Source organism: Hesperophylax consimilis, chromosome 11 (genome assembly GCF_061612785.1).
Source record: "Hesperophylax consimilis isolate HC1 chromosome 11, BYU_Hcon_1.0, whole genome shotgun sequence".
NCBI classification, from domain to species: domain Eukaryota; kingdom Metazoa; phylum Arthropoda; class Insecta; order Trichoptera; family Limnephilidae; genus Hesperophylax; species Hesperophylax consimilis.
The window spans coordinates 24,795,702-24,822,059 of record NC_142846.1 but is presented as its reverse complement, the minus strand read 5'-3'; the positions used below and the strand labels follow the sequence as shown (position 1 = coordinate 24,822,059).

Here is a 26,358-nt window from a genome sequence, read left to right as displayed (position 1 = left end):
CTATTAGAACACTGTGATCAGTGCGCGTAGACCGTAGACCATTTTGTAGTTTCCTGTTTCGGGGTTAGAGCATTGGAGGCCAAATCTAACTAATTGGACATACAAAATTGGTACTGATCTCATCCACCAAGGGCGCTTGTGCATTATATTATCAAAAATCAAAGACACACTCCTACAACTAAATTTTTTTAAATCACTCTGTGCAATCAAATTGAGAATCTCTTAACTATTTAGGTCATTTTTAAATGTATGTATACCGACGAGTAATTACTCATTACCACGATACTGCACCTTTTCCTATTTCAGTTAATGACACTGCGATAGTGACATTATTACGCGCGCATAAATTTGAATTAAGTTTTCTATGTTGATGATCCCGCATACAAAATAACTTTATTACAGGGTTGCCCACGGATTCTGGATAAGATGGTCAAGATACATTTTAAAATATAAAATAATTAAACAATTTTTTGAAATTTTTGCAGTTTTTTGTCCAATAAGTCTTTCTTACCAAGTCAATCGCTTTCTTTCATAGTTTTTGGGTTTTATATAAACGATTACTTAGATAAATTTAAACCGCCGTTAGTCTAAAAATAATTAAATAATAGTAACATCTTTTATTTCTTTTAAGACTATTTCTTGTGTGAATCCATGGTGATATTTATGTTATTTGTATTTTCTGGTATGTCGAATGTAGGTAGGTTATTATCGTTTATATAAACTATCAATCAATATTTCATGTAAATATGACATATGTTTTGGCCATTTTCTGCTTTTTTATCATCTAGGTGCATTGTCCTTGGAAGAGACGATTGTGTTTTTTTAATGTTATTGAAATGATTCTAGAAGAGTTCAGGATTACCATTCATGTTACCATCAGCAGTCCGTATATAATTAATGTAGAGTTGTTGTGCAATTTAAAGTATCCACCATAAGTCTGTCGCGAGAACGAGATTCAAGATTCCCGGTCTACAAAATTCATACATCAATGGTCGCTTTCCAAACCGACACCCAACACGGAATACCCAGAACAAAATTGAATAAAATAACGAATTACCCAAATAAATAAATATTTGTTACATACCTGAGACCATAAAAATCAAGTTTGAAAAAAAAAACTTAGCCAAAATGTGTGCCAGCCCTCTCAGATGCAATCAATTGTTTTATATTAAAAATTACATCCTAATTAATTAAATTTCCATACCAGTAGTTTAGAATTCAATTTATTTAGAATTAAGATAAATAATAAATGAAACACAAATATAAATAGGATACAAATGAACCCGCATGTGTCAGATCTATTTCGTACTCACGGTGTTAATTGACGGAAAAATTGAAATGTAATCGAATAGAAATCTGATCAGTTCATTGTTTCTCTTTGTGATTTTATCAACATTATTTAAAAATATATATTTATTTGTACAATAAACAATGTCTACAATCGTTTTGTTCCGTCCTTCATTGGCAGCCATGTTTTTTCTGGCACTTTGTGGTAGTAAAATTCTATCCATTCATGGCCAAAATCTTCGTAAGTATTATTTATTATTATTTGACAAAAAACATAAGTAGGTACTAGTTTGTAACTTCAAGTACATTATAATATAACCTAAAGTTCAATATATCTGTAACCCAATTTGGGAGGTGGGTATGGATACAGTCGCGCGGCCCCGGGAACCATTCGTTAGATTATAAGCACCTCTGCCATAGGTCACCCCAAGTGGTTTGCTACGTTTGGTGACTTAGCAGGGGTGCCCGGGTTTAAGGGGTGAGGGTTGTCTAGGACTTGGCGGCGGATGCGTCTGCCCACCTACTGTGTGTCGGGCCGGATTGGGAGAGACTGGTTGAGACAGAACTTTTTACCCATCCAGCAGGACTGTCTCGACCCATCGCCTTGCACCGTAGTGGGAGGGATGAATTCAAACGGCCGTCACTCCTGGACACTGACTTTAATGCCACCGTGTCTTGTTATTATTTATTTTTCGCTCTGTCGACACTTTTTTATAACTAGTAATTTACAAGCATAATCCAGTAGTTCAGCTTCCTCAAATTGGTTATCGCTCAGTCATCACCTTTCCGTTGGAAAGAGCGTAGTTGTGCGTTTGAGCAGTGTTGAGCCAAAATTTCGGCTCAACAGTTGATCAGTAGGATTGGGAACAACGGTCGTTGGAGAATTAAGCTTTCCGGAACTTTGAGGGGCACAGTGGTTGTAACCAATCTTTCAATTTCTTGAATTGTTTATGAGAAAGAGTGAGAGGTTACAACGGAGCCATCGGCTGTACGTTATTGTACATCTTCTTAATGTATAAAAATTAATACTGCTTATGTTTGTGCTCGCAAAACTCGAAAAGTAGTTGACCTATATCGCTGAAAATTTTGAGTGTTTAGTTTTAAATGGTAGAAAAAGTCAAAAGCACAAGAAATGCTTAAAGCAATATCTCTGCACCGGAATGAGATACGGAGTCGAATTATAGTCGGTGTAATGTAGTTTTTTTAACAGTAACATTGTGGTATACAGTAGTGAATAGTGTAAGAAATCGGAGGTGCATGAGAAATACATTGGCAATTCAAAACTAAAAAAAATATTTACTGCACAAAAATACAGAGTACAAAGGGTACAGCTTATAGGTTACATCCTATTTCTTCCAGCTAACCCAACAAATACACATTATTTATTTATTTATTGGATAATTTGTATAGCGCCGCTTTTGTGAGATATCACCTCAGGGGCGCTTTACAACCCAAAAATTACACGAAAAAAAAAACAGAAGTATTTAATTTATGTAAGGTATTCATTTTCAGGTATTCATTTCAGGTTTAAAAGAAATGTTTTTAGTGGTGATTTAAATTTAAGTATGTCGGTTATTTGTTTGATGCTTCGTGGAAGGTTGTTATTTACTTTAATGGCCATGTATTGTGGTCCTTTTTGAAATGTAGTTTTGTTTGCTTTTCGGATTAATAAGTTTTCTTTGAACCTTGTAGCGTGTTTATGTGTTGAGTTTTTTTGTGGGAACTTTTCTGGAGATGATCGAACTAAAAGGCATAACTCCATTATATATATGTCCGTCACTGTCAGAAGTTTGAGATTTTTAAAAATTGGTCTACATGAATCCCGGTTAACAGAGTTTGTAATTCTTCGTAGGCACCTCTTTTGGATGATAAAAACATCTTTGGCGTTTACTGAGTTTCCCCAAAAAACTATTCCGTATTGTGACATTGAGTATACGTATCCATAGTATGCGGTGATTACTGACTCGATGTTTAAGATATTTTTAAGGGTGCCTAGAACAAAAGAGAAGCTACTGATTTTTGCTACAACTTTAGAAACATGTTCTTTCCAGTTTATATTTGCATCTAGTTGTATTATTAATATTATCTAATAGCAAAGCATTGCTAATGGCCTACTAGTTTGGAACAAAATTTGTAATTTACAATAAATTTCTTGGTCCTCTTAGCCAAATACCTAAAAGCCTGTCACCGCACAGACCCCAACCTAAACGAATGCGCCCTGAAGCAAGCCAGGCAGTCCTCCGCGATATTCGCCAGAGGAGACCCTGTGCGGGGTCTTCCACAGCTGGACCCGCTAGAGGTCAAGGAGATTAAGACAGCCACCTTCGAGACGCAGAGGTTCACGGGGATGAAGATATACTTCTCCGACAGCGTGGTGACGGGTCTGGGAGGGATGACAGTCAAGGATCTAGGGTGAGAAGATTTAAAATTATTTTTAATTAATCTTAAAAAGCACCAAATAACAAATTGCAAACAAAATAATACAATAACACAAGTTACCTCCATGTGAATATTGTAAATGTTTTCACTTTTGTCCTCAAATTTGGTTGGAGAGGTATTAGATTTCCGAAATGAACTGTCAATCTATCTATCTACTTATACAGGGTGTATCGGCACGTACCCGACAAAATTTAACGAGCTTTTCCTTAGCACATTCGGAGTAAAAAATGTTATGGGCACTTTGCTGTCCGGTAACATTTCTTTTCAATTAAAAACAAAAAATGATAAAAAAATCCACACTCCGTCACTGTCATTGGCATTGTTTCTCGTGTTCAACAGCTGTTATTAGCAAGTGTGTCAAAAAGCGTGTTCGCTCTTTCATACACACTAAATAATAATAGCTAAAAATGAGACGAACGGTGCCATGCCATTTCGTTGTGATCGTAAAAGCGCGCTAATGTAGGTACGTACGTATATTATTCAACGAAACTCGAATAAAATATTGCCAGATCGGTTTTCAAACTTTGACAAAGGATTAAACAGTGGTGACATGTGGTGAAAATATAAATAATAACTTTTTTATTAAAACAAAATGTTACCGGACACCAAAGTGCCCATAACATTTTTTACTCCAAATGTGCTAAGAAATAGTTGGTTAAAGTTTGTCGGGTACGTGCCGATACACTCTGTATAAAGACGAGTGTCTATGGCGTGCGACCGCGTGGTGGTAACCGGGCGGGCAGCGTGGATTTGATATTATACAAATCTACAGTTTTATTTCGATATTGATGAAATTGAATATATATGACCTCCAAAACAAGATAAAGGCCACGATGTCTACATTAGATTTCAAAATAACTCTAGCGAAAAGGCCGGGAAACGCCGGGAAACGCCGGGGACTTCAGTTAGTCTTCAATAAAGCAGAAAGACTGTTTAAATATTATCTCAATACAACAAATCACAGACGCGGTGAGCTCTGAGGCATGAAATTTTCAGAGATTTGCGTACTCTAAAATTTATAGGCAAATATGTCTAAATAATATTTGTCTTAACTCTAACATCAATATTTTTTCGGATTCACTGCCCAAATTCAAACGTGGCATCATGTCAATAATTTAAACTATTCAATGCGCATACGTACAGACACACACACTCCCAAACACTCACACATATATTACACACGTCACACACACATACACCTATAAACTACACACGTCACCTGGTAATCAAGGAATAAACATACCACTTAGCAGAAGATAGGTACCCAACATGAAATATCTTATTCCTGTATATTGATTCATCTTTATAAATCATGTACTGTTTGTTTCTATAATATAAAATAAAATAATAATTTAACTATTTTTAGATTGCAATTTCATTTCCATCATGAGCTATGGAGCCTTGAAATATTCATTTTTCTTTTCAATATATCAAAGGACTTCATATTGCTTTATGAGGATCATCCATACAAATTAAAAGAGTAACTTCATTTTTGTCTGCAGCTATTGTAAATCTATTTTTGCCTGCAACTATTTTAAATTTATTTTTGTCTGTAGCCATTGAAAATCTTTTTTGTCTGCAGCTATTATAAATCTATTTTTGTCTACAGCTATTGTAAATATTTACATTAATTTAGCAAGCATTTTTTATTTGTAGACCTATTACAAATACGAGTTTCCAAATGTGAAAATTGTATACAGGTTATCTTAATTGTTTTATTTGTTTCATTCTAGAATTGATCAGAAAAACAAGAAACTTTTTGCAAATTTAGAAGGTCAAATGATGATCTCCTCCAACTACCAAATGACGGGATACTTCCTGTTTCTTCCTCTTCGCGGAAGTGGAGCGTCAAACGTAACCCTGAGTGAGTAAATACTGCAAATTGAAAAATTTATATATATATATATACTTTGTAATAGTAAATCCAAAAAGATATCTGTTCTGTTTATACATTTGTATTGAATTGTAACCCACAGATCTCCTAACAAATCTGTGCAATCAGACCATACAAAGCTACCTAACACATTTCTATGCTTAAATACATATATTTAAGATGGATACGGTATAGTAAGGAAAACATGGATATAAATTAAAAATAATAATTGACTGATCGATATCCTGTTTTAAGTTAAAAACACCAATGATATTACATACAAGTAATATCATTGGTGTTTGTTGAATGATACTGTGATACTAGTAATATCATTGGTGTTTGATGAATGATACTATAATACTAGTAATTTCAATGATAGTAATATCATTGGTGATTTTTTATTTATTTTTTTTTTTTTTTTTATGTGACACCTCACAAGAGTGTCCCTGCCTGTGCAGTGCACAGACAGGGGAACTATGTCACCACCCGGTTGGGCGGCGTTGTGAGGCGGAGTAAGGTAGGGGCTGTAGGAAGGGATTTGTTAATGCGGGCCTTGAAGAGGCTCGGATTATAGGAGGGAGGAAAAACAGATGCCGGTAGCTCGTTCCACATACGAGCCGACTTACACAAAAACGAGTCGTAAAAACGGCCCGTTCTCATGAAGCCAACGTCAACCGTGAACGGGTGTTCAGTTCGTGTCCGTCGAGTTTCGCGCACGTGCACCGGTGCATCAGGAATCAATGCTGCTAGCTCCTTGGAGCAGGCTCCATTGAAATACCTGTAGAACAAACACAGCATGCCTACATTGCGTATTGAGAATGATACTTTGATACTATGATATTAGTAATAACAATGATACTGGTAATATCACTGTTGTTTGAGAATTATACTATAATGTTGGTAATATCATGATACTAGTAATATCATTAGTGTTTGATAAATGATACTATGATATTAGTAATATCAATGTTACTAGTAATATTACTGTTGTTTGAGAATGATACTATGATACTGGTAATATCAATGATACTAGTAATATCATTGGTGTTTGATTATTGATACTATGATACGAGTAATATCATTGGTGTTTGATTATTGATACTATGATACGAGTAATATCATTGGTGTTTGATTATTGATACTATGATACGAGTAATATCATTGGTGTTTGCTTGCATTGGTGACGGTAATTAAAAACATAATAGATAATAGGATAATATTTTATTTTATTAATTTAATTGCTTTCTTTAGGTGATGTTAACGTCTCTTACGATGCTGACTATGAAATTATAGAGGGGAAAAACGGACAAAATTACATGAATTTTTCCAAAGCTGAACTGAAAATTGATATTGGATTTGCTAACTTCCATATGGATAACTTATTCTATGGCATCAATTTATTCTGTGAGTATTATCATGATTAAAAGTTTATATTAGAACTCTGACATGAAAAGAAGGAACTTTTACATATTTGATGCGAAAATTATACTTTATGGAAAACCTATTCACTTAAATAGTCAATATAAATGAAAAATGGATATGTTCATCCGAGAAACTATCTAGATTACAAATAAATTCGTTACAACTTTGTAATCATTCAAAAAGATACACGGAGAAAACTTACTGATAAATGTTGCTAATTGATGGTCAAATTATTCGAATTTCTTTTAAAAACGGGACTGCAGGCCTTTGACGAATGAATTGACAGGTTTCCTAACAAACTGTCGTTAAAATACTAATATGTTGGGATGTCGGAACGAGTGTTCGCGCAACACGTTTGTTATGGAGTGGCGTGCCGTCACCCTTTTAACATGATTTTAATAAATCAACCATACTCATTTTACTCCCTCTAGTAGCCCAAAATATGGGGAAAATTACTTGAAAATAACATTGTTAATTCTTAATTTGTTCAAAAATGACTAAAAATAAGTTGGTTGAGTCGTTGACCCGGTAATACAGAGGTCCTGGGTTCGACTACCAGTTGAGACCGTTACCTTTTTTTCTGGGACTTGTTCTTTTTCATCTTTAATTTAGATTTATTGGTATTGTCTTTTTATGTGTCAACGCACAAGAGTCCCAACTGTTCCCAACCGTCTAGAGCCAGTGAGACTTTGGCACCCCCAATTGGGGTATGTTGTGTAGAGAAAGGTAGTGGGGAGAGGAAGGAGATAGAAAAGATGATAGTGGGGAAGTATCTGGCTATTCAGATCTGGTCACCAAACACGGCCAAAGCCATTTCAATTCTGAATGGTGGTCTTACACTAGGGCGATACTAAGAGTATCTTCCACTCTGGAATGTGAATATAATCTTCAAAGTTACAAATAATGTATTATTCCAATAAAATTGCCAATTATTTTAAACTTATTTCCTGTTATTTTTTCCTTTAAGCTGGCACCGCAAACAATCTACTTAACGATTATTGGCGGGACGTGGTGGCTCACCTCTCTCCTCCTTTGGTGGTCGTCCTAAAAGAAGCCTTTTCGAATGCAGTCAACATATTTTTATCACAAGTTCCTTACGATGAACTTTTACTTCCGTGAATATTGATTGCAGAAATGAAATTAACAGATATGATAAATAAATAAAAATTTGCAATATTTAACACACATTGTTTTCATTATAAATCCTTAAAATAAGTAACTAACTTTTTAATGGCTGGTGACTGTGCTTTTGTTTAAGTCTCAGCACTCCATTTTGGTCTTCTAGCTTAACTTATAACATCTTGGATATGTTTAAGTCTCAGCACTCCATTTTGGACTTCTAGCTTAACTTATAACATCTTGGATATGTTTAAGTCTCAGCACTCCATTGTGGACTTCTAGCTTAGCTTATAATATCTTGGGTATGTTTAAGTCTCAGCACTCCATTTTGGACTTCTAGCTTAACTTATAACATCTTGGATATGTTTAAGTCTCAGCACTCCATTGTCGACTTCTAGCTTAGCTTATAATATCTTGGATATGTTTTTGTTAACAATATAACTTCTAGTATTGTCTCGAAAACATTTGTTAATCATGTACCCCCTTACGTGTATTTACGTATACGTGTTTTAAATTTTACACAACTGATGAACAACTATTTACCATACATTAAGGGCTGTTTATCCGTCATGTACAATTTAAAAAAAAAAACACGTTTTTGGTAAGGTGGATAATATATTAGCTACTTAGATTCTGAGATGTTCAGCATTGATTTCAAAAATATACTCTACATCCTAGGTAGGTACGCAAAGTATGCAATGTTAATTATTATATTAGTAGATCTTTTAAAACCCCTTCAGAAAATAAACTCAGGAGAAATTATTAATGTTATGAGAAATTATTATTAGTGTATTTTCATATTGTATATTATATAATCTTAAATGTAACATAGATTATATCATTTATCACAGTTGGAAGTTGAAACAAAATTGATATATAATACAACTTTAACCACTTTTCATGACATGCAAGAGTACCCTGTACCGTATCGAGTACCTGAATACTGTAAATAATTGTTTCATTCACTAGCAACATTATTGTGTTATCTTTGGCAATACTAGAGGTTAGCCTCACAGCCGCCAAACGACAAACGTCAGGTGGGAATTTCGACATTATCCAGGCCAATTCGGGCTGCGCGTAACATAATGCTTTCCCGCCATCTAATATTGTGGCCAGTAAATTAAACAACTATTTACAGTAACCACTAAACATCCAGAATTACCGGACAAGGTTATTTTTTTTTCGAAAAACAATCTGTATCAGATTAATAACCATGAGAAATAGCTATTTCAGTTATAAACTAAGATGCTAAAATAGGTTCTTAGAATGGGTCAAAGAAACAAAAAAAAAATTCAAATTTTCACATAATTAACAATGGCCGCCAAGTAAGCAATCAAATTAAATTTTAACAAAATCACTATTAAAATGCATTATTCCATTTCTTGTGACTAAAATAGTTGTTTCTTGTTGTTATTAAACTTATACAAAGAGTGTTTTTAATAATTTGTGCATATTAGCCATGTTAAGTGATTCTGGATATTTACCGCCACAGCTTCTTAACAATAAAATAGCAGTTTATAGGATGAGAAGAAGTTCATCGTAAGGCACTTGGGCAAGGAAGGCTTCGGTGGCTTTTTGGAACCCATCCTTAATGGCGCTGACAACAGGTGGCGCCAGTTCTCCAAGAACATCTTTCCAGTTTTCGTTGAGAAGGTTGTTTGTAGTTTGACCTAAAAAGAACAGCATGAAAAAATTATATTAATGGCTGGAAACTAAAAAGATAACCCGTGCATCAAAAATGAGGAACATTTGATTCGATCAAAACTCTCACATTATTTGATCTTCTGATTAGAGCCAAATTTGGGGCCAGTATTTAATATACTCAGTTTTCAACAAATAACATATTTTCCAATTTTAGCATTAATTTATTTAGTATGTAAAATAGAGACACTTAATACGCACGCTTTAATTTAAAAATTCTTCGAGGATGGTAAGTTGAGACAAATGAAAGAGGTAGTTTAGATATCACAGTGTTTATTGAGGTCAGTGTTGATATTGATGCGATGACTCCGAACCGATGCTCGACGTAAGTTGGTGGGCGTGATGGGCAGTGGCGTAGCTACCTAGGGGCTAGGCGGGGCAGTGCCCCGGGGCCCTCAAGCTCAGGGGGCCCTCGAATCTTTACCAGAAATCTCGATCGAACTGAACTTTTGGAAATTTCTCCAATTTTCAAAATAAATATGACAGGTTACAACTTGCAACTCCACTTTAATCATGACAACTCAGTTGAGAGAAATTCAAAAGTTATGCCCTGGGAATTCCCCTAAATTCTTTCTGTAGGTTGGCAGTGTTGTCAATTTGACGGAAAGTGATATGTGCCTCATTCCCCAACGACACTTATAGCGTATTAAAATATAGATAAAAAGAAGAAACCCAGTGGTGCATTTAAACGCAAACGACGCCAAGAAAGAGAAGATAGTAAACGAAAATTGCCCAAAATTGACAAGTTTTTTAGTCAGCCTTCTGCAAGTACATCTGGTCAAAATATTTCTATTGATAGTGACTCAAATAATGTGGTAACTGCAGTGTTGGTTGAGAAGCCTACTGAAGAAGATTAGACAATTATTGCAGTTGGAGATACCTCCGCCGCCGAACATGTGAACGTGGATGATGTTTGCATGACACACATAAGAGCGGAGGGTTTGGAGGAACCACATTTCATATTTTTATTTGATAATACCTAATCAGTTTACATAGCAGTGGGGCCCCATTTTTTAATTTGCCCCAGGGCCCTTGGTTACCTAGCTACGCCACTGGTGATGGGTGGCGAATTTAAATGAATAGCTACTAAAATGCATTATTTCCATACTCGCAAACTGAAATACTTACTTCTCATTGCTATCCAACTTATACACAGTAACTAACTAACTAACTAACCATCACGCCGTTTCCCCGCAGGGATAGGCAAAAAGGTCGGACCGCCAAACAACTCAGTCTTGGCACACATATCTTGCCTCATTCACATTCAAACATCGTCTCATATATAGGTACTCTTATATTATTCTGACTCTTGACATGACCCGACTCGAGTATCTGATTCACTTGATAGTGCCATGTCTTCCTCGGGCGTCCCCGACTTCTGCTACCATTCACATTCGCTTCATATATTCTCCTTTTACTCCTTTCTTCGCTCATTTGCTCTACATGCCCAAACCATATAAGCTTCCATTTCATAATCTTACTCATTACGATTACATCAGCCTTGCACTCTTTGCGGATCTCCACATTTCTCACACGATCATACATGGTTTTACTACGCATACGCCTCAGGGATTTCATTTCAACAGTCTACTTTCATCTTTTCTCTGCCAGTGTCATGCCTTTTTTCCATACATCAGGGTAGGTACCAGCACTTCATTGTGGACTGCTAACTTCGCTTCTTTGGACAATTTTTTGTTAGAGCAAACTTATCACTACTTCGTGCAACATTTGGAACCGGGACGTTAGAAATAACACACCTTACGTAGTTGTTGAAAAGGTTGAAATTCCCAACCAACCACTTATTTGGATTTGTTCAGGCACGAATATTTATATATTTTACGATTTATTTTTAAAGAACTTAATTTGCTATAACCAACAATAAAATCGTAACCGAAAAAGAATTTCTAAGAAGGAAATTTTGAACTTTAAAGCTTTTTTTAAAGGCCTGGAACTGCCTTTTTCTGGGCTTATAAAAAGATTGTCAAAAAAGGCTCGATTATTTGAAACGCCAAGATGTTTTCTACTAAGCATCTAAAATATGATCAAATTTTCTAACTGAAAAGACGTAATTTTGAATTACTTCGTAGTAAAATAAATAATTAGTCGCCTGTAATATTAATACAAATTCAAAATATATCCCGAGTAAAAATAAATGCCGCCGACGGGAGTTGAACCCGCGCCTTCTGAAGTCCGGTCAGGTGCTCTGAACCACTGAGCCACATCGGGTTATTTACGACCCGCCAAATAATTCAATATGTACCAGTACTTCTTAGAAAATAGATAATTTATTTAATTATTTTCTTCTTCAATTTCACTGCCAAAATGTTATTGTTTTCCATTTCATCATTAAAATTCTCAATATTTTGTAAATATATATTTTTAGCGTAAATTTCACTGGTTGGTACAACCAAGTAAACATTCAATATGTCAAAATGTGTATGAAACTGTATGTTTTCCAAATAAATAAAATAGTAATAATATAAATTGACTCTTTGAACGAGATGTATGACATATTAAATTACTTAGAAGACTTGTTTAGAATATTGTTAACCTTGGTGGTTAAATCACATTGTTCAGTCGTCAGCCTTGAACTTTGAGAAAAAAACCATTTATCTCATTAACTTGCTCCGTTCCACATACTTGAATATTATATCATGCTTCATGGTTTACAATTACATGTTTGCCATCGAGCATGGTGTGTAAAATAAATAATTTACTATGGCTTACCTAGAACCTTATCTCCGTTGAACAGATTGTCGAGCTGGAATGAAGCCTTGCCCACTTCGTATTTGATGTCATCCTTGGTGAATTTAGCAAATTCAACTCCGTTTATCTTCACCAGATCATAGTCGAAGGTATAGGCAAGCTTCACGTCATCTGAAATTTAAAAAAAGATTTAGATGTCTTATAACCATCAAATAAATGCAACAGAAAGGTGGAATACACAACACTAGAATTTTTCGGTCAATCACAGAGGTACTGAGGCGAATTTCAGAGATGCCGTGTTCCTTCAATACACATTATTAAATCATCGCAGGTTTAAAGGCAAAACATTGTACTTACCTACTGGTTCCACGATAACTAAGCAAATGACAATTCAACACAAATTTAAAAAGTGATATAAGGTATTTAAAAAACTAACCTATCAACCTAACTGATGTGACCTAGTTTTTGTTTAAGTACTTTTCAAGACTTTAAATCACTTTTTAAAGGTGTGTTGAATTGTCACTGTATTGAGTTATCAGGTCACTGTATTTGCTTTGTGGTACTGTGAACAGTACTAGACCTCGCGTCCAAAAAAATACCATTTATACTATCTTCAAAGCACGTCTTGTACATCATGAAAACACATAAAAAAATACCATCTTATTATCTTTAAAATATACTAGCATGTCTTGTACATATTAACAACACATGGAAAAGTTAATTTGTTATTTGGTTACAAACTACTGTCCAAACATATAAAAAATATTATCCATTATTTTTAAAATAAAACATAAGTAAAAAAAAACTGTTTTCAATAACAACTCTCGCCTAGACTAGGATTTTTTTTACCCTGACTAAACCCAGTTTTAAGTGGATTAAACATTGAACACCGGAAAACATCATAGAGTATTGATTTGAAAAAAAAACATAATGATAGGGCAGCATGAATAACTCGCGTGCTGAGAAACACAGAGTTCTTTTGAACTGGAAACTGAATCGTTTGACGGGGATTAAATCTTTGAGTGCCGGGGTTAATTCAAATTAACACAAAGGTAATAATAAACATAAAGGTTCCCGTAAGCATAAAGATTATTAAATGGTCAAGCCTTGTTTTCTAATAGTGAATAATAAGGGAATCTTCTCCGTCGCGTCTATTTTTCTTGTATTTCAATACTGAAACTGGTAGATTACACGGAAATCCCTAAAATCGTTTACTTTTTCGAACTGAACATTTCTTTTATATGTTCGTTTTTTCGGTGACTAAAGGATTTTGAAGCCGGGTGTTCGTTTCAACGCACCTTAAAAGGCAATATATTCAAATTTGACCCAAAAAATTCTACTTCGAACACAATTTGTTCTTAAACTAAAGCTTTGTTTTAATGTGAAAACCGCACAAGAGTCTAAACTGTTCCCAACTGTCTGGGGCCAGTGAGACTGTTGCGTCCCCAATTGGGTTATGTTCTGAGGCTGAAGGAAGCAGAAAGGGAATGAGTATGGGGAAGAGGAAGGTGGGGAACTATCTGGCTATTCAGATCTGGTCACCAAAAACTGCTAAAGCCTTTTTAAGCAACGTTTCAATTCTGAATGGTGGTCTTACACCAGGGCGAGAGACGAGAGATACTGAGAGTTTCTTCCACTCTGGAATGCGCCGCAAATATTCTATACATTATTTTTTATGAATAAATTGTAAAATAACAAAAATTAATCAAATAAAATTTACTTGCGCACGCCGGATTTGAAACCATGACCTGCGGTTTGTTGGTCGAGAGCCTTACCCCTCGACTACAAAGGCCATCCTCCTTATGCCACTGGTTTCCTGCTCTCTGGGATCCATTAATATTTTAGTGCTGCTTTACGGTATTTTTTTTTATTTATGTTAAGCCATGCATGTTTTAAAAAAAAAATTGTCATGTAACGTTTATTTTCCTTACTAAAAAATAACCCCTTGAGATAAAAAATAATTAAAATCCTAAAAAATGCATATTATAAGGGGCATTCATAAAAAATGTTCTATATATGAAAATAATAATGCAGGTGTCAAAGGGTTAGCTTGATGTATGTATATTCTGCGTAGTTGAACCAGTTGATTGTTATAGGAAGCTAATTTTAGCCTACCTATTTTATTTTGTATATTAATTAAGTACCTGCTTTGTGTTGAATGTTTATTAAAAGTACTTACTTTATTTTGAATATTCAAATGATGAAAACAAGTTGTTACAGATTGCTTCCTCCTTCTGTACGCTTCTAATATTATTGAAAAACAATAATAAATGGCTTGTTATCATAAACAATCAACAAACATAAAATATTGTATGAAGAAATAAACGTCAATAAACAAAAACCGATTCATAATATTTGAGTATTGTTGTAACTTTTTTGACGCCATAGGAACCCACGCCACTAGCTTGTACAGTAACAATAACAACTGATTTGGATACATGTGACGTCACGCATCCCTTGCCACTTACGACTACTACAACTGGGGCTGTTTAGCTTTAAAAAAAAGTCTTAACCCTTAAATGCATACTGTTGCAAAACTGCAACATACCGTTCAAACCACCTTTAACTCTTTGGTGTATACTTAATGCATGCCGTTTTAGAATTATCAAGTTCACGGTAATATATTTTATCGAGTGGCATCACCTTTTTTTTCTTTCGCGAATGTCAAATGTCACTTTTTCTTTAACAAAGTGAAGATTCTCGAAAATTGGTTACAGGTTAGAATTACAGTTTTTTTTTGCTGTTATTATTATGTTTTTCTTAGGTAAGTAGATACAATAATACAATACTTATATGTAATAACTCGTATTTTTCCGGTACACTTATTAGTTTTGAGAATTTTGGTAGGTTTTTTTTTTTTTCATACGTAAATTGTTCATATTATTTTTTTTAAATACATGGTGTTGTAAACCTGCAACAATTTTTTTTTTAATCAAATATCATTAAAAAATTACAAAAAAATAAAATTCTTTATATTTCCTTACATATGCATGTAAATATCTTAAAAATATATTTTTTTTCAGAAAAATAAATAAATCATGCATTTAAGGGTTATGTCATCATTTATTACTGACTTTATAATGCTAACAAACGGATTGAAATCGAACAAACTATACATAAATCATTATTAAATATCCATATATAATCAATTAATAGCATTAGTTCGAGGGAGGTTTTCTCTAATGAGCGGTTGTGGAGTGAAATCTCAAAGAATAACTATAGCGAACAAGACCTCATTTAGATTAAAATATTACTACAGGTTTAATAGCGCACCACCATTCGTTACCCCATACAAATAAACACAGCGCGGCCGACTTTGTGTGCAAATCCCGGAACGCACATATGAAGATAAAAAACCTGGGATATTGCATACAACAAATATGGTTTCGAAGATTCATCATTCTTATCATACTTCTTATCATTGTTTTTTTGTATTCCATTTTGTGAATCCTATTAATATTGTTTACGTTTTGGTATTTAAACATTTTTTTTCTATATCTAATTTTGAAACAGTTAATTCATTCACTGTAGAATTTTTCCATTTTAATATGACTTTTTGTCATGTAGCATTATAAAAACAATTTTTATTATTAAGTATTTATTAAAAAAAATATTTTGTTATTTTTGTGGCAAAATAAATCCCCACATATACTTTTTCTCGTAATACCTGATATTTGTGACTGTCTTAAAGTAATAATTATTTTATCTTATACCTACTTCTAAACACCAAATTTATAAATGACGTGACTCCATAATACTACATTCGATGAAGAAGAAAAGCTGCTCAAAAATGGCGAAATTTTTCCTTTTTTCATGTACATCGATATCAGAATAGTATTTGTGGGCACAAACTGAGACGGACTCATAGTGAGATATATGATTAAAGCAGTGTTAGAAAATGGCAACATTACGCTTTGGATTTGCATTGAAAAGATTACAAAAGACACTTCAAAATAATTGTAATACATGTATTCCAAAAAGCCATCTACCACAATTCTTTGCGCACGGAGAAAGATGAGTAATGGCGATTTACTAAAATCCTGTTAAAAACAGGACAGCAGACCAATTACTAACAAAATTTGATTACTTTCCGAATGTATCGGAAAACGTGTTCATACACCTGCGTTTGCCCTGCAAATATATAATGACGAAATGCAAACATTTTATGAGTTTTTATTGTAGGTACATGTGTTCCGACTTTCAATTCTTTCGTTAAGGTCCTGCAGTCCCGTTTTTAACAGATTAATTTTTTTAAATATTTTGTATCAGTAAGTTATCTCTCATTTGTCAAAGTTTGTGAATTATTCTTATAACAACCGATAAAAAAAGTGAAATGACAAAAACTTTTATAGTGCGTTTGTGTAATTTAAAAAATTGGCTTAGTATTAAGTAGTATTTTTAAAATTTAAAGGAAAAAACGATAACAAAATAACCGTAAAATACTTACTCTGTTTATTAAATAAACATTTTAATATCATATTTCCGTTTGTAATATTAAAATCTGAACGTGTCTTTCATCTGCTTCAAAAAGCAGTGTTTCATTTGGACGTACGTACAAAAACAGCGAATCTTTTGGAAAACTAATGTCATCCGGGAATATTTCCAAATATATCATGAATCTGACAGTTCATTTAATTAGAGTAACTTGACGGCAAAAATCTCAGAATACCCCACGTTTTCGCTTTAATGCTGAACTCCTATTGATTTTGAATGCGAACGGTAGTTTTAATAAGTTGATAACTTACTCAGGGTAACGCGAGATTTTCCTTTGCCCACAAGAGGAAAGATCAGCAGACGACCACTGAGGTCGTAGTTAGACACCATGTCCAGACTCACGATGGCCTTCGCGCTAAACTTCTGCTTGGCTACATCGATTCTGAAACAAAAATATCCCATCAAATAATTTTCATTTCCTTTAACCAAAATATATACACCGAGTTCTACGCTCATACTATTAAGATAAAACAGTGATCAAGCTTTTACACAAAAAATATTTATTTATACCCATAAAAAGACTTTTACAGGTGATACATGATGCAGTGCACTTAGGAGAATATTTTATTTATTTATACGCCCATTGGGCTTTTACATACAAAGTTCTGAAGATTGTAAGTTCACAATAGTAACAGTAATAATACATTTTACCATATCCATTTGACATATTATAACAGCAAGTAAATAGTAAATGCAGACAACAATTATTTCAAGGTATAAACCTCTTGTACAAAAATAAGAATATGTATTGTTAAAAAAATATAGAGCGTTTGACTGATTATCGTGGCCTGTTAAATCGAGGGCGTTCGGTCTGCCATTTTACATACATATTTTAAATAGTTTATATAAAAAAATATTGTGAAGATTATAATATATTTTTTTATAGTGAATACCTCACAAGAGTCCCAACTGCTCCCGTCTGGAGCCAGTGAGACTATGGCATCCCCAATTGGGGGATGTTGTGAGGCTGAAGGTAAGTGGGGAAGGGAAAGAGGAAGGTGGGGAAGTACCTGGCTATTCAGATCTAGTCACTAAACACGGCTAAAGCCATTTGGAGCAACGTTTCAATTCTGAATGGTGGTCTTACACCAGGGCGATACTGGTAGTATCTTCCACTCTGTATATATCTGTATTTTATTCTTGAGCCATCGTTCTCGTGAACAATAGTTCACGTAAACAAAATCGAAATTGAAATAGATGTATTTAAAAAGAATCTTTACTGAATCATAGTCAAAGTTAGCCTCCTACAGAGTCTAAGTCAGGCAATTAGTCAAATTAAGGATTCAGCAAAAATGGAAACGGAACACACATACAGATTTATAGAAATGCCAAACGGTCGAGTTAAAACAGACTAGGTAGTAAATAAAACTCACGACATCTTTTTTAAATCCAAATCCTTCAGTCCGCTAATCGTCACATCTGTGAAAAGGATTTTGATCCCATTATCCTTGCTGGTTCCGAAGGCTGCGGTCTTGATCTGATTGACCTTGAGGGGGTCCAGGGTGGGGATGTTCCTGGCAGGATCACCCTTGGAAAAAACCTTTGTCGAGGCCTTACCCACCTTCAGCACGCACTCGTTCAGCTTGGGGTCAAACCGGCGGCAGGCTTTCATGTAGGAAGCTGGAATAATAAAGAAAATAGTTTTTATTAATTATTGAAAAAAAATTGTAACAACCTTATTGTGTTTTTTAAGCAATAATTAGCCTGAAATATAACAAAATCTACCGAAAAAAATACATGCCGCCGACGGGGATTGAACCCGCGACCTTCTGACCGCCGGTCAGGTGCTCTACCAATTGCGCTACGTTGACTTATTCAAAACCTACCAAATCATTCAAAATGTACTGGTATTTTTCTTTCAACAATTATTGCTTAGGAGATTTTTTTCGCTAGAAAACAACCAACTACATTTTTGTAGAAAGGGCATTGATAATACTAAATCTCCCACTAGATGGCGTTGAGATACATTATATCTTCATTTATTGGTGAATAATTTGACTTATCAAATATCATTATTTTTAATCATAAACTAATGTTTACGAGACATAGCAAAAAGGATAGCATATTATTTTTAAGCAATAATTATTAACCTATAACACCTATGTAAATCTTCCGAGAAAAAAATACATGCTGCCAACGGGAATTGAACCCGCAACCTTCTGATTGCCGATCAGGTGTTCCTCCACCAATAGCGGTACGTCGGCTTATTCAAAATGACTTTAATACATAGACATATGAATATAAGTAGACCTGCCCCAAGTGATTAAAAGCGTATTATTCCCCACTCCCCATACCGGTTCCATTGGAGCCGGCTGTGCTCGCGTATGGCCTCAAGTGAATTTAGAAAACGTGACGTCATCATTCTTGTGCGAACTATGGTCGAGGCATCATCGGTTCATTTTACGAAATAACACGGCAAAATGGTGACTTGTACTATGAAAACTTGTAAAAATAGATGTGAAAAAGAGAATAAACCCAATTGTCGTATTACATTCCATATATAAGCATTATTTTACTTTATTTTAAGCATATTCACATCGTATAATATGGATCAGTTGTAGAAACATATACTATCACATCGAGACACGTCTGGACGTGAAACACAAAGCTGGTTGGTTGCTGGGAAGTAAATTATGAACATTTATAAAAGTGTCTTAACTAAATACATAAACGAAATATTCGACTCTGAAAATAGAAGAAATTTATTTTGACGAATTTGGACTTCGCAAATTTGTTCATAACGTGGCGAGTAATTTGCGCTCCCATGTAAAAATGTCTATTCATTCAAAAGCAGATTTTACTTTTAAGAACTAAATGGTGATATTATAAGGCGAGATACCTATATACTATCAGATTGATTTATTGACGAATCACAGTCAGCTTTACTCTCTTCGTTCTTCAACAGTTGATTTTACCCCTCATCCTTAATTTCTAGTCTATTAATATTCATATGTCTGTGCTTTAATATGTGTTTAATGAGAGTAATTTTTTTACAACAAATTAACTGAGACTATTTGGATCAGTAATTGATGCCGATAAGCGTTATGAGTAGGTACCTACAGTCCACATTTTAGTTTAAAAAAAAAATTCCATGTGGTTTTACCATATATAATAGATAATGTAAGACCTAAATGTTAGTACGTATTGGTATACTTATCTATGAATAAATTATGCATAATCATACACTTTATTAATTATTATTACTTATAGACAAAGTATTTATAAAGGTAGACCCTCCAGAAAAACAGCCATTTAGTAGTTTTGCAGGTCCACCTTTGTTTGTTTTTTGCAAAACCTGTATTATCTACGTGTCAACTTAATCTAAGGAACTACAGTCCATTTTTTATTAATAATGACATTCTAATTTAAATATCGGCATGTTTATTTTGTTTTTATAGTTACTTTTAATAGTTTAATAATTAGGTTTAATTTTTCAATGACCGCTAAAACGCCCGTAACGTCACAAGAAGAAGCTCACTTTTTGTATCAACAGGGTAAACTCTGTACCAAACTGAGACGGACTCCTAATAAATATAAACGTCATATTTCCTTTTGTATTACGGTGAGATCTATGATTTAAGGTGTGTTAGAAAGAGATAACACCAAGCTTTGTATTTGTATCTAAAATCTTACCTTACAATTCAATTACGATATATAACAACTGTAATATATTCCAAAAAGTCATCGACCATAAAATTTTACATGCTTGCAATAGTTTTACATGCTTGCAATAGTTTTACATGCTTGCAATAGTTTTACATGCTTGCAATAGTTTTACATGCTTGCAATAGTTTTACATGCTTGCAATAGTTTTACATGCTTGCAATAGTTTTACATGCTTGCAATAGTTTTACATGCTTGCAATAGTTTTACATGCTTGCAATAGTTTTACATGCTTGCAATAGTTTTACATGCTTGCAATAGTTTTACATGCTTGCAATAGTTTTACATGCTTGCAATAGTTTTACATGCTTGCAATAGTTTTACATGCTTGCAATAGTTTTACATGCTTGCAATAGTTTTGTCAATGTTTGTTAGTTTTTTATTAATTAAATTCATACGAAACGAAAAAAGGTGAAGTGACAATAACCTTTATATTGCGTCTGTGTTGTAATTAAGTATGTTTTTTTTAGTTACATATAAAGTGGTATTTCTACAGCTCATGTAACAAATTTGTAACAAAAATAACTGATGAAATCATTGCCAAATACTACAGACAATATCAGAACGTTTAAAGATTGGTGCGTACAAAATAATATATTTTTAAATGTAAAAAATGCAAGACCTTGACTGTCTGCAAAAATAAAAATCCTGTTTTATTTTAATATCACGGAAAATAAAAGAATCACGGAAATGAGAGATCTCTGAATTATTTTGGATGAAAAACTAAGTTTCGCCAATCATATCCACCAAATTGTAAACAAAGGCATGAAAACACTAGGCATCAAAAACTTTAACCCCATACAAGCCATTAAACTGTTATACATATCTCTAGTTAGAAGCATAATTGAATACAACTCAGTAGTTTGGTCTCCCTCTTACAAAATTCACATTAATAACATTGAGCGAATACAAAAAAAAATTCTACATTTTATAAATATTAAATTAAATATCCCACTAGAAGACTTACAATACCATTTTTTATTAAATACTCGAAAAATACACACATTGGAAGAGAGGCGTAAAATAAACGACTTAACTTTTTTATTCAAATGTCGAATGTTGCGAACTTCTGCAACTCATTAACTTACGAATACATACAATAACAACACGACCAAATACACTATTCCACTGCAACACACATAAGCGCAATCACAATACGAACTCTCCAATACAACGGTTTCACACTATGAGAAACCAATACTTACGTGATGTAGATATGTTTAATATTAACTTTGCGAATTTTGTGGATTACCTATTACATTTATTCCAGCATTATTCCTAAATAGAAGTTGTATTTCTGTAAACCAGTCAAATCGCTTCATTTTTTAATTTATGTTCTTGTTCTTTTTCTTGTTTTTTTTTATATTTATTTTTGTTTCTTGCATATATTTTTTAATGTAATTTTATTTTTATTAATTCTTCCTTATGTTTCAAAATTGTCTGTCATTAAAATTGCACCACCTGCATGTAAAAGCCCTCTGGGCGTAAATAAATAAATAAATTCCGATTGATTAGGACTGACATTTATTTCGTTTATTGTTGATGCACACACATACATTCTCTATCATGATAAAGTCAAAATGCTATCGACTTGCTTACCGATGGACAATATCAGTGGGAAAATAACACGTTAACAGGTTTAATTATTGGCAGGTGAATCATCTTAATGTGGTAAAGATCTAAGATTAATTTCATTCATCTACTTCATTCACTTCATTCATTCACTTCATTCATTCACTTCATTCATTAACTTCCTTCATTCACTTCATTCACTTCTTTCGTTTACTTCATTCATTAACTTCATTCATTTAAGATATATGTATATGTTTACTTTTCTATAAATCCAGCTAACACATTGGACGCATTTTGCACGCTTGTTCCAAAACTAATTATGAAACACCCTAATATTATAGACCTTCCTTCTTTTTCTGCCGCTAGTAAAATTAGAAAGGGTTTTTATCAATGTATTTTCAAATGTAAGTATGTTAGCTGTAAGTTTCAACATATGTAAATATATTATGTCATTAATAGAGTAGTTATAGATAGACCTTAGTCGCAAGTCACTAGATATAAGTCTTAGATGTCCGAGTCACGAGTTTTAAGTCAGTAGATTTAGTATTTATTATTTAATAAATATATTTGTACAGCGCCCTTCAGGCGATTTCTCACGAAAGCGGCGCTGTATAAATTAGCTAAATGATTATTATTATTATTAACTGATATAATTTCATCCGATTTCAGAGAAATGCGTATATTTTCGCGTAAGTTCACGTGATTGACACCAAAAGAAATAATGCATTATTATTGACAACGAGTATATCTTCTGAGTTTCAGCTTGATCGGATATTGGGAAGTAGGTTAATTCCTACTTCCAAGATTTGATATAATTCATTTACGAACACAAAATCGAATTAAAAAAATATGTAGTATATACATAATGAAATATAAAATAATGTACCTACCTACATAATGATTTGTTCTTCACAATGTTTCCAATTAAATTTACCAAGTAAATTGTAGGGAGATGATTCTACATGGTGGTAGAATTAAAAAAAATGTATTTTTCGAAATTCCAATGTTTATTTTCCTATACAAAAATATTTATCCATAGAAGAACATTTATTTGATCATTCAAACAATTCAATTTTTTTTAAATAAAACTACATTAAAACGAATTTAGAAAAGAGTTATTTATCTTTTTTACTTGCACCATCATGTAGAATCATACCCCCGAAATAAGCGGACTTTACCACCGGACGCCATATATATAATTTAAATATAAACGGTCCGATTAAGTAGCTACAAAAAGTGAAATAATAATTATGAAATACAAAAATTTTATAAAATGATATTATGGAGATAAATTTAATTTAATTCCTTAATTCAAAGCAAAATGAAAGGAAAGGTGACGAAAAATTACAATAAAGTAATAAGTGTCCCATGATAATAAATAATTGAATTATATGATTGTGTATTTTATTTTTATTTTTTGATGTTTTTGTTTTCTAATTGTATGTATCTGTATTTAATTGTATGTATCTGTATTTAATTGTATGTATCTGTATTTAATTTTTTGTATCTTTATTTAATTGTAGATTTTTGTAATTGTACAATAACTGAGTTTTTATAAGTGGATTGTTCTCACGTAAGTGTGATCATCTGTAAAACCCAGTATAAACAAATAAATGTCTGATTGCGGCTGGCAGTGCTTCCAGCGAAGAGAAGGATCGAGCGAAAGAAGTATATAAGGAATGTAAGAATGTAATTTTTTGTAGAATGTTAAGAATTTTGAGAATTTCATGTTAAATAGTGAATACCTCACAAGAGTCCCAACTGCTCCCGTCTGGAGCCAGTGAGACTATGGCATCCCCAATTGGGGGATGTTGTGAGGCTGAAGGTAAGTGGGGAAGGGAAAGAGGAAGGTGGGGAAGTACCTGGCTATTCAGATCTAGTCACTAGACACGGCTAAAGCCATTTGGAACAACGTTTCAATTCTGAATGGTGGTCTTACACCAGGGCGATACTGGTAGTATCTTCCACTCTGGAACGTGCCGCAAATATACTATATATTATTTTTAATTAATTAATTGTGAAATAACACAAATTAATAAAATAAAATTTATTTGCGCACGCCGGGTTCGAACCCGCGACTTTCGGAATGGCAGTCCAATGCGTTACCACTATCGATATCTGTGCCAAAGCTTCTCTAAATAGTATAAAATAAAGTCGCTATCCGCTTTTGTTATAAATAGGATTTTTACTATAATTTATAGAATTTCTTCCGAAAGGTTTACATATATAATACGTGCATATTATATTTATAGAAAGTAGAGTAAAGTAAAAAAGTCGATGTTTTATAATAAAGTCGTACAAATATATTTACGAGCACTACATTCATTGCTAACGCTGTCTAAACCTTATGAGATACATCAAAATAATGTACTAAGGAATTTAAAAAGGCCCACAGAAAAGTCAGTGATGCTTTATGTTTATCTCCTAAGGATAACCCCTACCAACGCCGGGTAAACAGCTAGTCTTCTTAAAAATATCAAATTATTCATAATTCCTTGGAATTAATAAAAATACTCACGTAATCCAGCATAACTTTCATCGAATTGAACCGACGATAAACAAGCAATGAACAAAATTGCATAGAAATGCATCTTAAATATTATTTAAGTGGTCTTTCGTATTCAATAAAATAAAACAATTTATAAAATCAACAAAACTATGACCATTCGAGACGCCTTCTCAAACCAAACTGATGTGTTTTCAATGCAAATTGTCTTATATCTGTTTTAAAATAATCGAAAGAAATCAAGTTTGACATGCTAAAACGTTTAAGAAAGAATATATTTTAGAATCATAGCCAATATTAAAGATTTAACTGTCGATCTGAACGTCCCGACCAGATATCCTTGATATTGATTCTAGTCTTCATTGGAGTAGAAATTCAATAACATGTTTTTCACTATTACCTATTATTACCTAATTTTATGTACAATGTAACAATGTTATAAGTTAAACAATAAAAAATATATAATTACAGTTGGTTTATTTTTAATTTATAAAAAAACTAAAAAATTATATCATACTGTCAGATTGATCCGTAACTACGCGATACATTTACATAATAACAAAATAAAAACACTTTTGGTGGAAAAAAATTCATTGTTCTTTCATGTATCGCAAATTCAACGCGATACTAGAATATCTCAAGAAATAATAACTTTTATATGACAATTGCTGTTTTAGAACCTAATTTTTGATTCTAGGGTACCTTTCTTCTATTGGGCAATTTTGGAAGAAATTATTCACGGACAACAAACACCCTTAAAGTTTTTTTTTTTTTGAAAATAAATCTCCCAACCCGAAACGGTATCATAAAAGTTATGCTATCTCAGTTTGTATTATGGTGAGAAAAATGATTTAAACAGTGTTAAAAAGAGATAATACCGCCCTTTCAGTTCGCATACAAAAATTACCACAGACGCTCCAGAAAAAAAAGAAATAATTTGACGAAACAACATTTTTAGCATTTGAAAAATATTTGTCAAGTTTGCATTTTATTTTTTGAAAAATATTTTTTATATAAAACGAAAAAAAATGAAGTGAAAAAATAACTTTGATAATAGTAATAGTATGTTTTATGTTTTTTAGTAGGTATTTAGTATTATTTAGTAATTACAGTATACGCTGTAAAACAATCCGTAAGCGATCCCAAAAATAAAAAATAATTTAAATATTTTTAATTGCAAACGATTTGTAATACTAAAATAATCTTTCATCTGCTTTCAAAAACAGTACATATTTTATTTTGAAATTCTTTCAAAAACATTGAATTTATCAGGAATTGAATGTAACGCGAAAATATTTTCGATGCAATCTGCTTTCTGACAGTTCACATATTATGAGAAGAACATTGAAAATATCAGAGGTTTTAGGGGTTAACTTCTTGTTAAAAAATCTATCTTGTCTGCCTTTTATTTTTTACGATAGTAACATTCCGGTAGCAATCATTTTTCCAAGTTTCTGACATTATGTTTTTCAACATGTCCAGCGAACAATTTTCTTTCACTCACTGGAAATTTATTTTGTTAGTGTCATATTTCTAGGTAAAAATACAACTAAGTACTTTTATAGAGGGAAATGGC

At 33.1% G+C, this 26,358-nt stretch overlaps 2 protein-coding genes across 2 annotated transcripts; one reads left to right on the top strand and one right to left on the bottom strand.

The window, feature by feature from the left end:
* Nucleotides 1-3,102: 3,102 nt before the first annotated feature.
* Nucleotides 3,103-8,140, top strand: LOC149419953 (protein takeout-like). The gene is made up of 5 exons (XM_089637574.1): nt 3,103-3,112; nt 3,453-3,699; nt 5,460-5,590; nt 6,851-7,003; nt 7,989-8,140. Exons 1-5 carry the CDS (start codon nt 3,103-3,105, stop codon nt 8,138-8,140), a joined length of 693 nt encoding a protein of 230 aa, XP_089493700.1.
* A 769-nt stretch (nt 8,141-8,909) lies between these two features.
* On the bottom strand, nt 8,910-24,954 carry LOC149419952 (protein takeout-like). The gene is made up of 5 exons (XM_089637107.1): nt 24,795-24,954; nt 18,415-18,661; nt 17,293-17,423; nt 12,569-12,718; nt 8,910-9,810 (listed from the first exon to the last, which is right to left on the bottom strand). The coding sequence occupies exons 1-5, from the start codon at nt 24,865-24,867 to the stop codon at nt 9,656-9,658; spliced, it is 756 nt and encodes a 251-aa protein (XP_089493233.1). The 5' UTR covers nt 24,868-24,954; the 3' UTR covers nt 8,910-9,655.
* Nucleotides 24,955-26,358: the final 1,404 nt, after the last annotated feature.

What these genes read in the sequence shown, in the direction of transcription:
- LOC149419953 (XM_089637574.1), top strand. An exon ending in ATGACAGTCAAGGATCTAGG is followed by an intron (nt 3,700 to 5,459) that starts GTGAGAAGATTT and finishes GTTTCATTCTAG; the next exon opens with AATTGATCAGAAAAACAAGA. An exon ending in CTATGGCATCAATTTATTCT is followed by an intron (nt 7,004 to 7,988) that starts GTGAGTATTATC and finishes TTTTCCTTTAAG; the next exon opens with CTGGCACCGCAAACAATCTA.
- LOC149419952 (XM_089637107.1), bottom strand. Translation starts at nt 24,867, where the DNA reads ATGCATTTCTATGCAATTTTGTTCATTGCTTGTTTATCGTCGGTTCAA. An exon ending in TTGGATTTAAAAAAGATGTC is followed by an intron (nt 17,424 to 18,414) that starts GTGAGTTTTATT and finishes TTTTTGTTTCAG; the next exon opens with AATCGATGTAGCCAAGCAGA. An exon ending in AAAATCTCGCGTTACCCTGA is followed by an intron (nt 12,719 to 17,292) that starts GTAAGTTATCAA and finishes TTTAAATTTCAG; the next exon opens with ATGACGTGAAGCTTGCCTAT.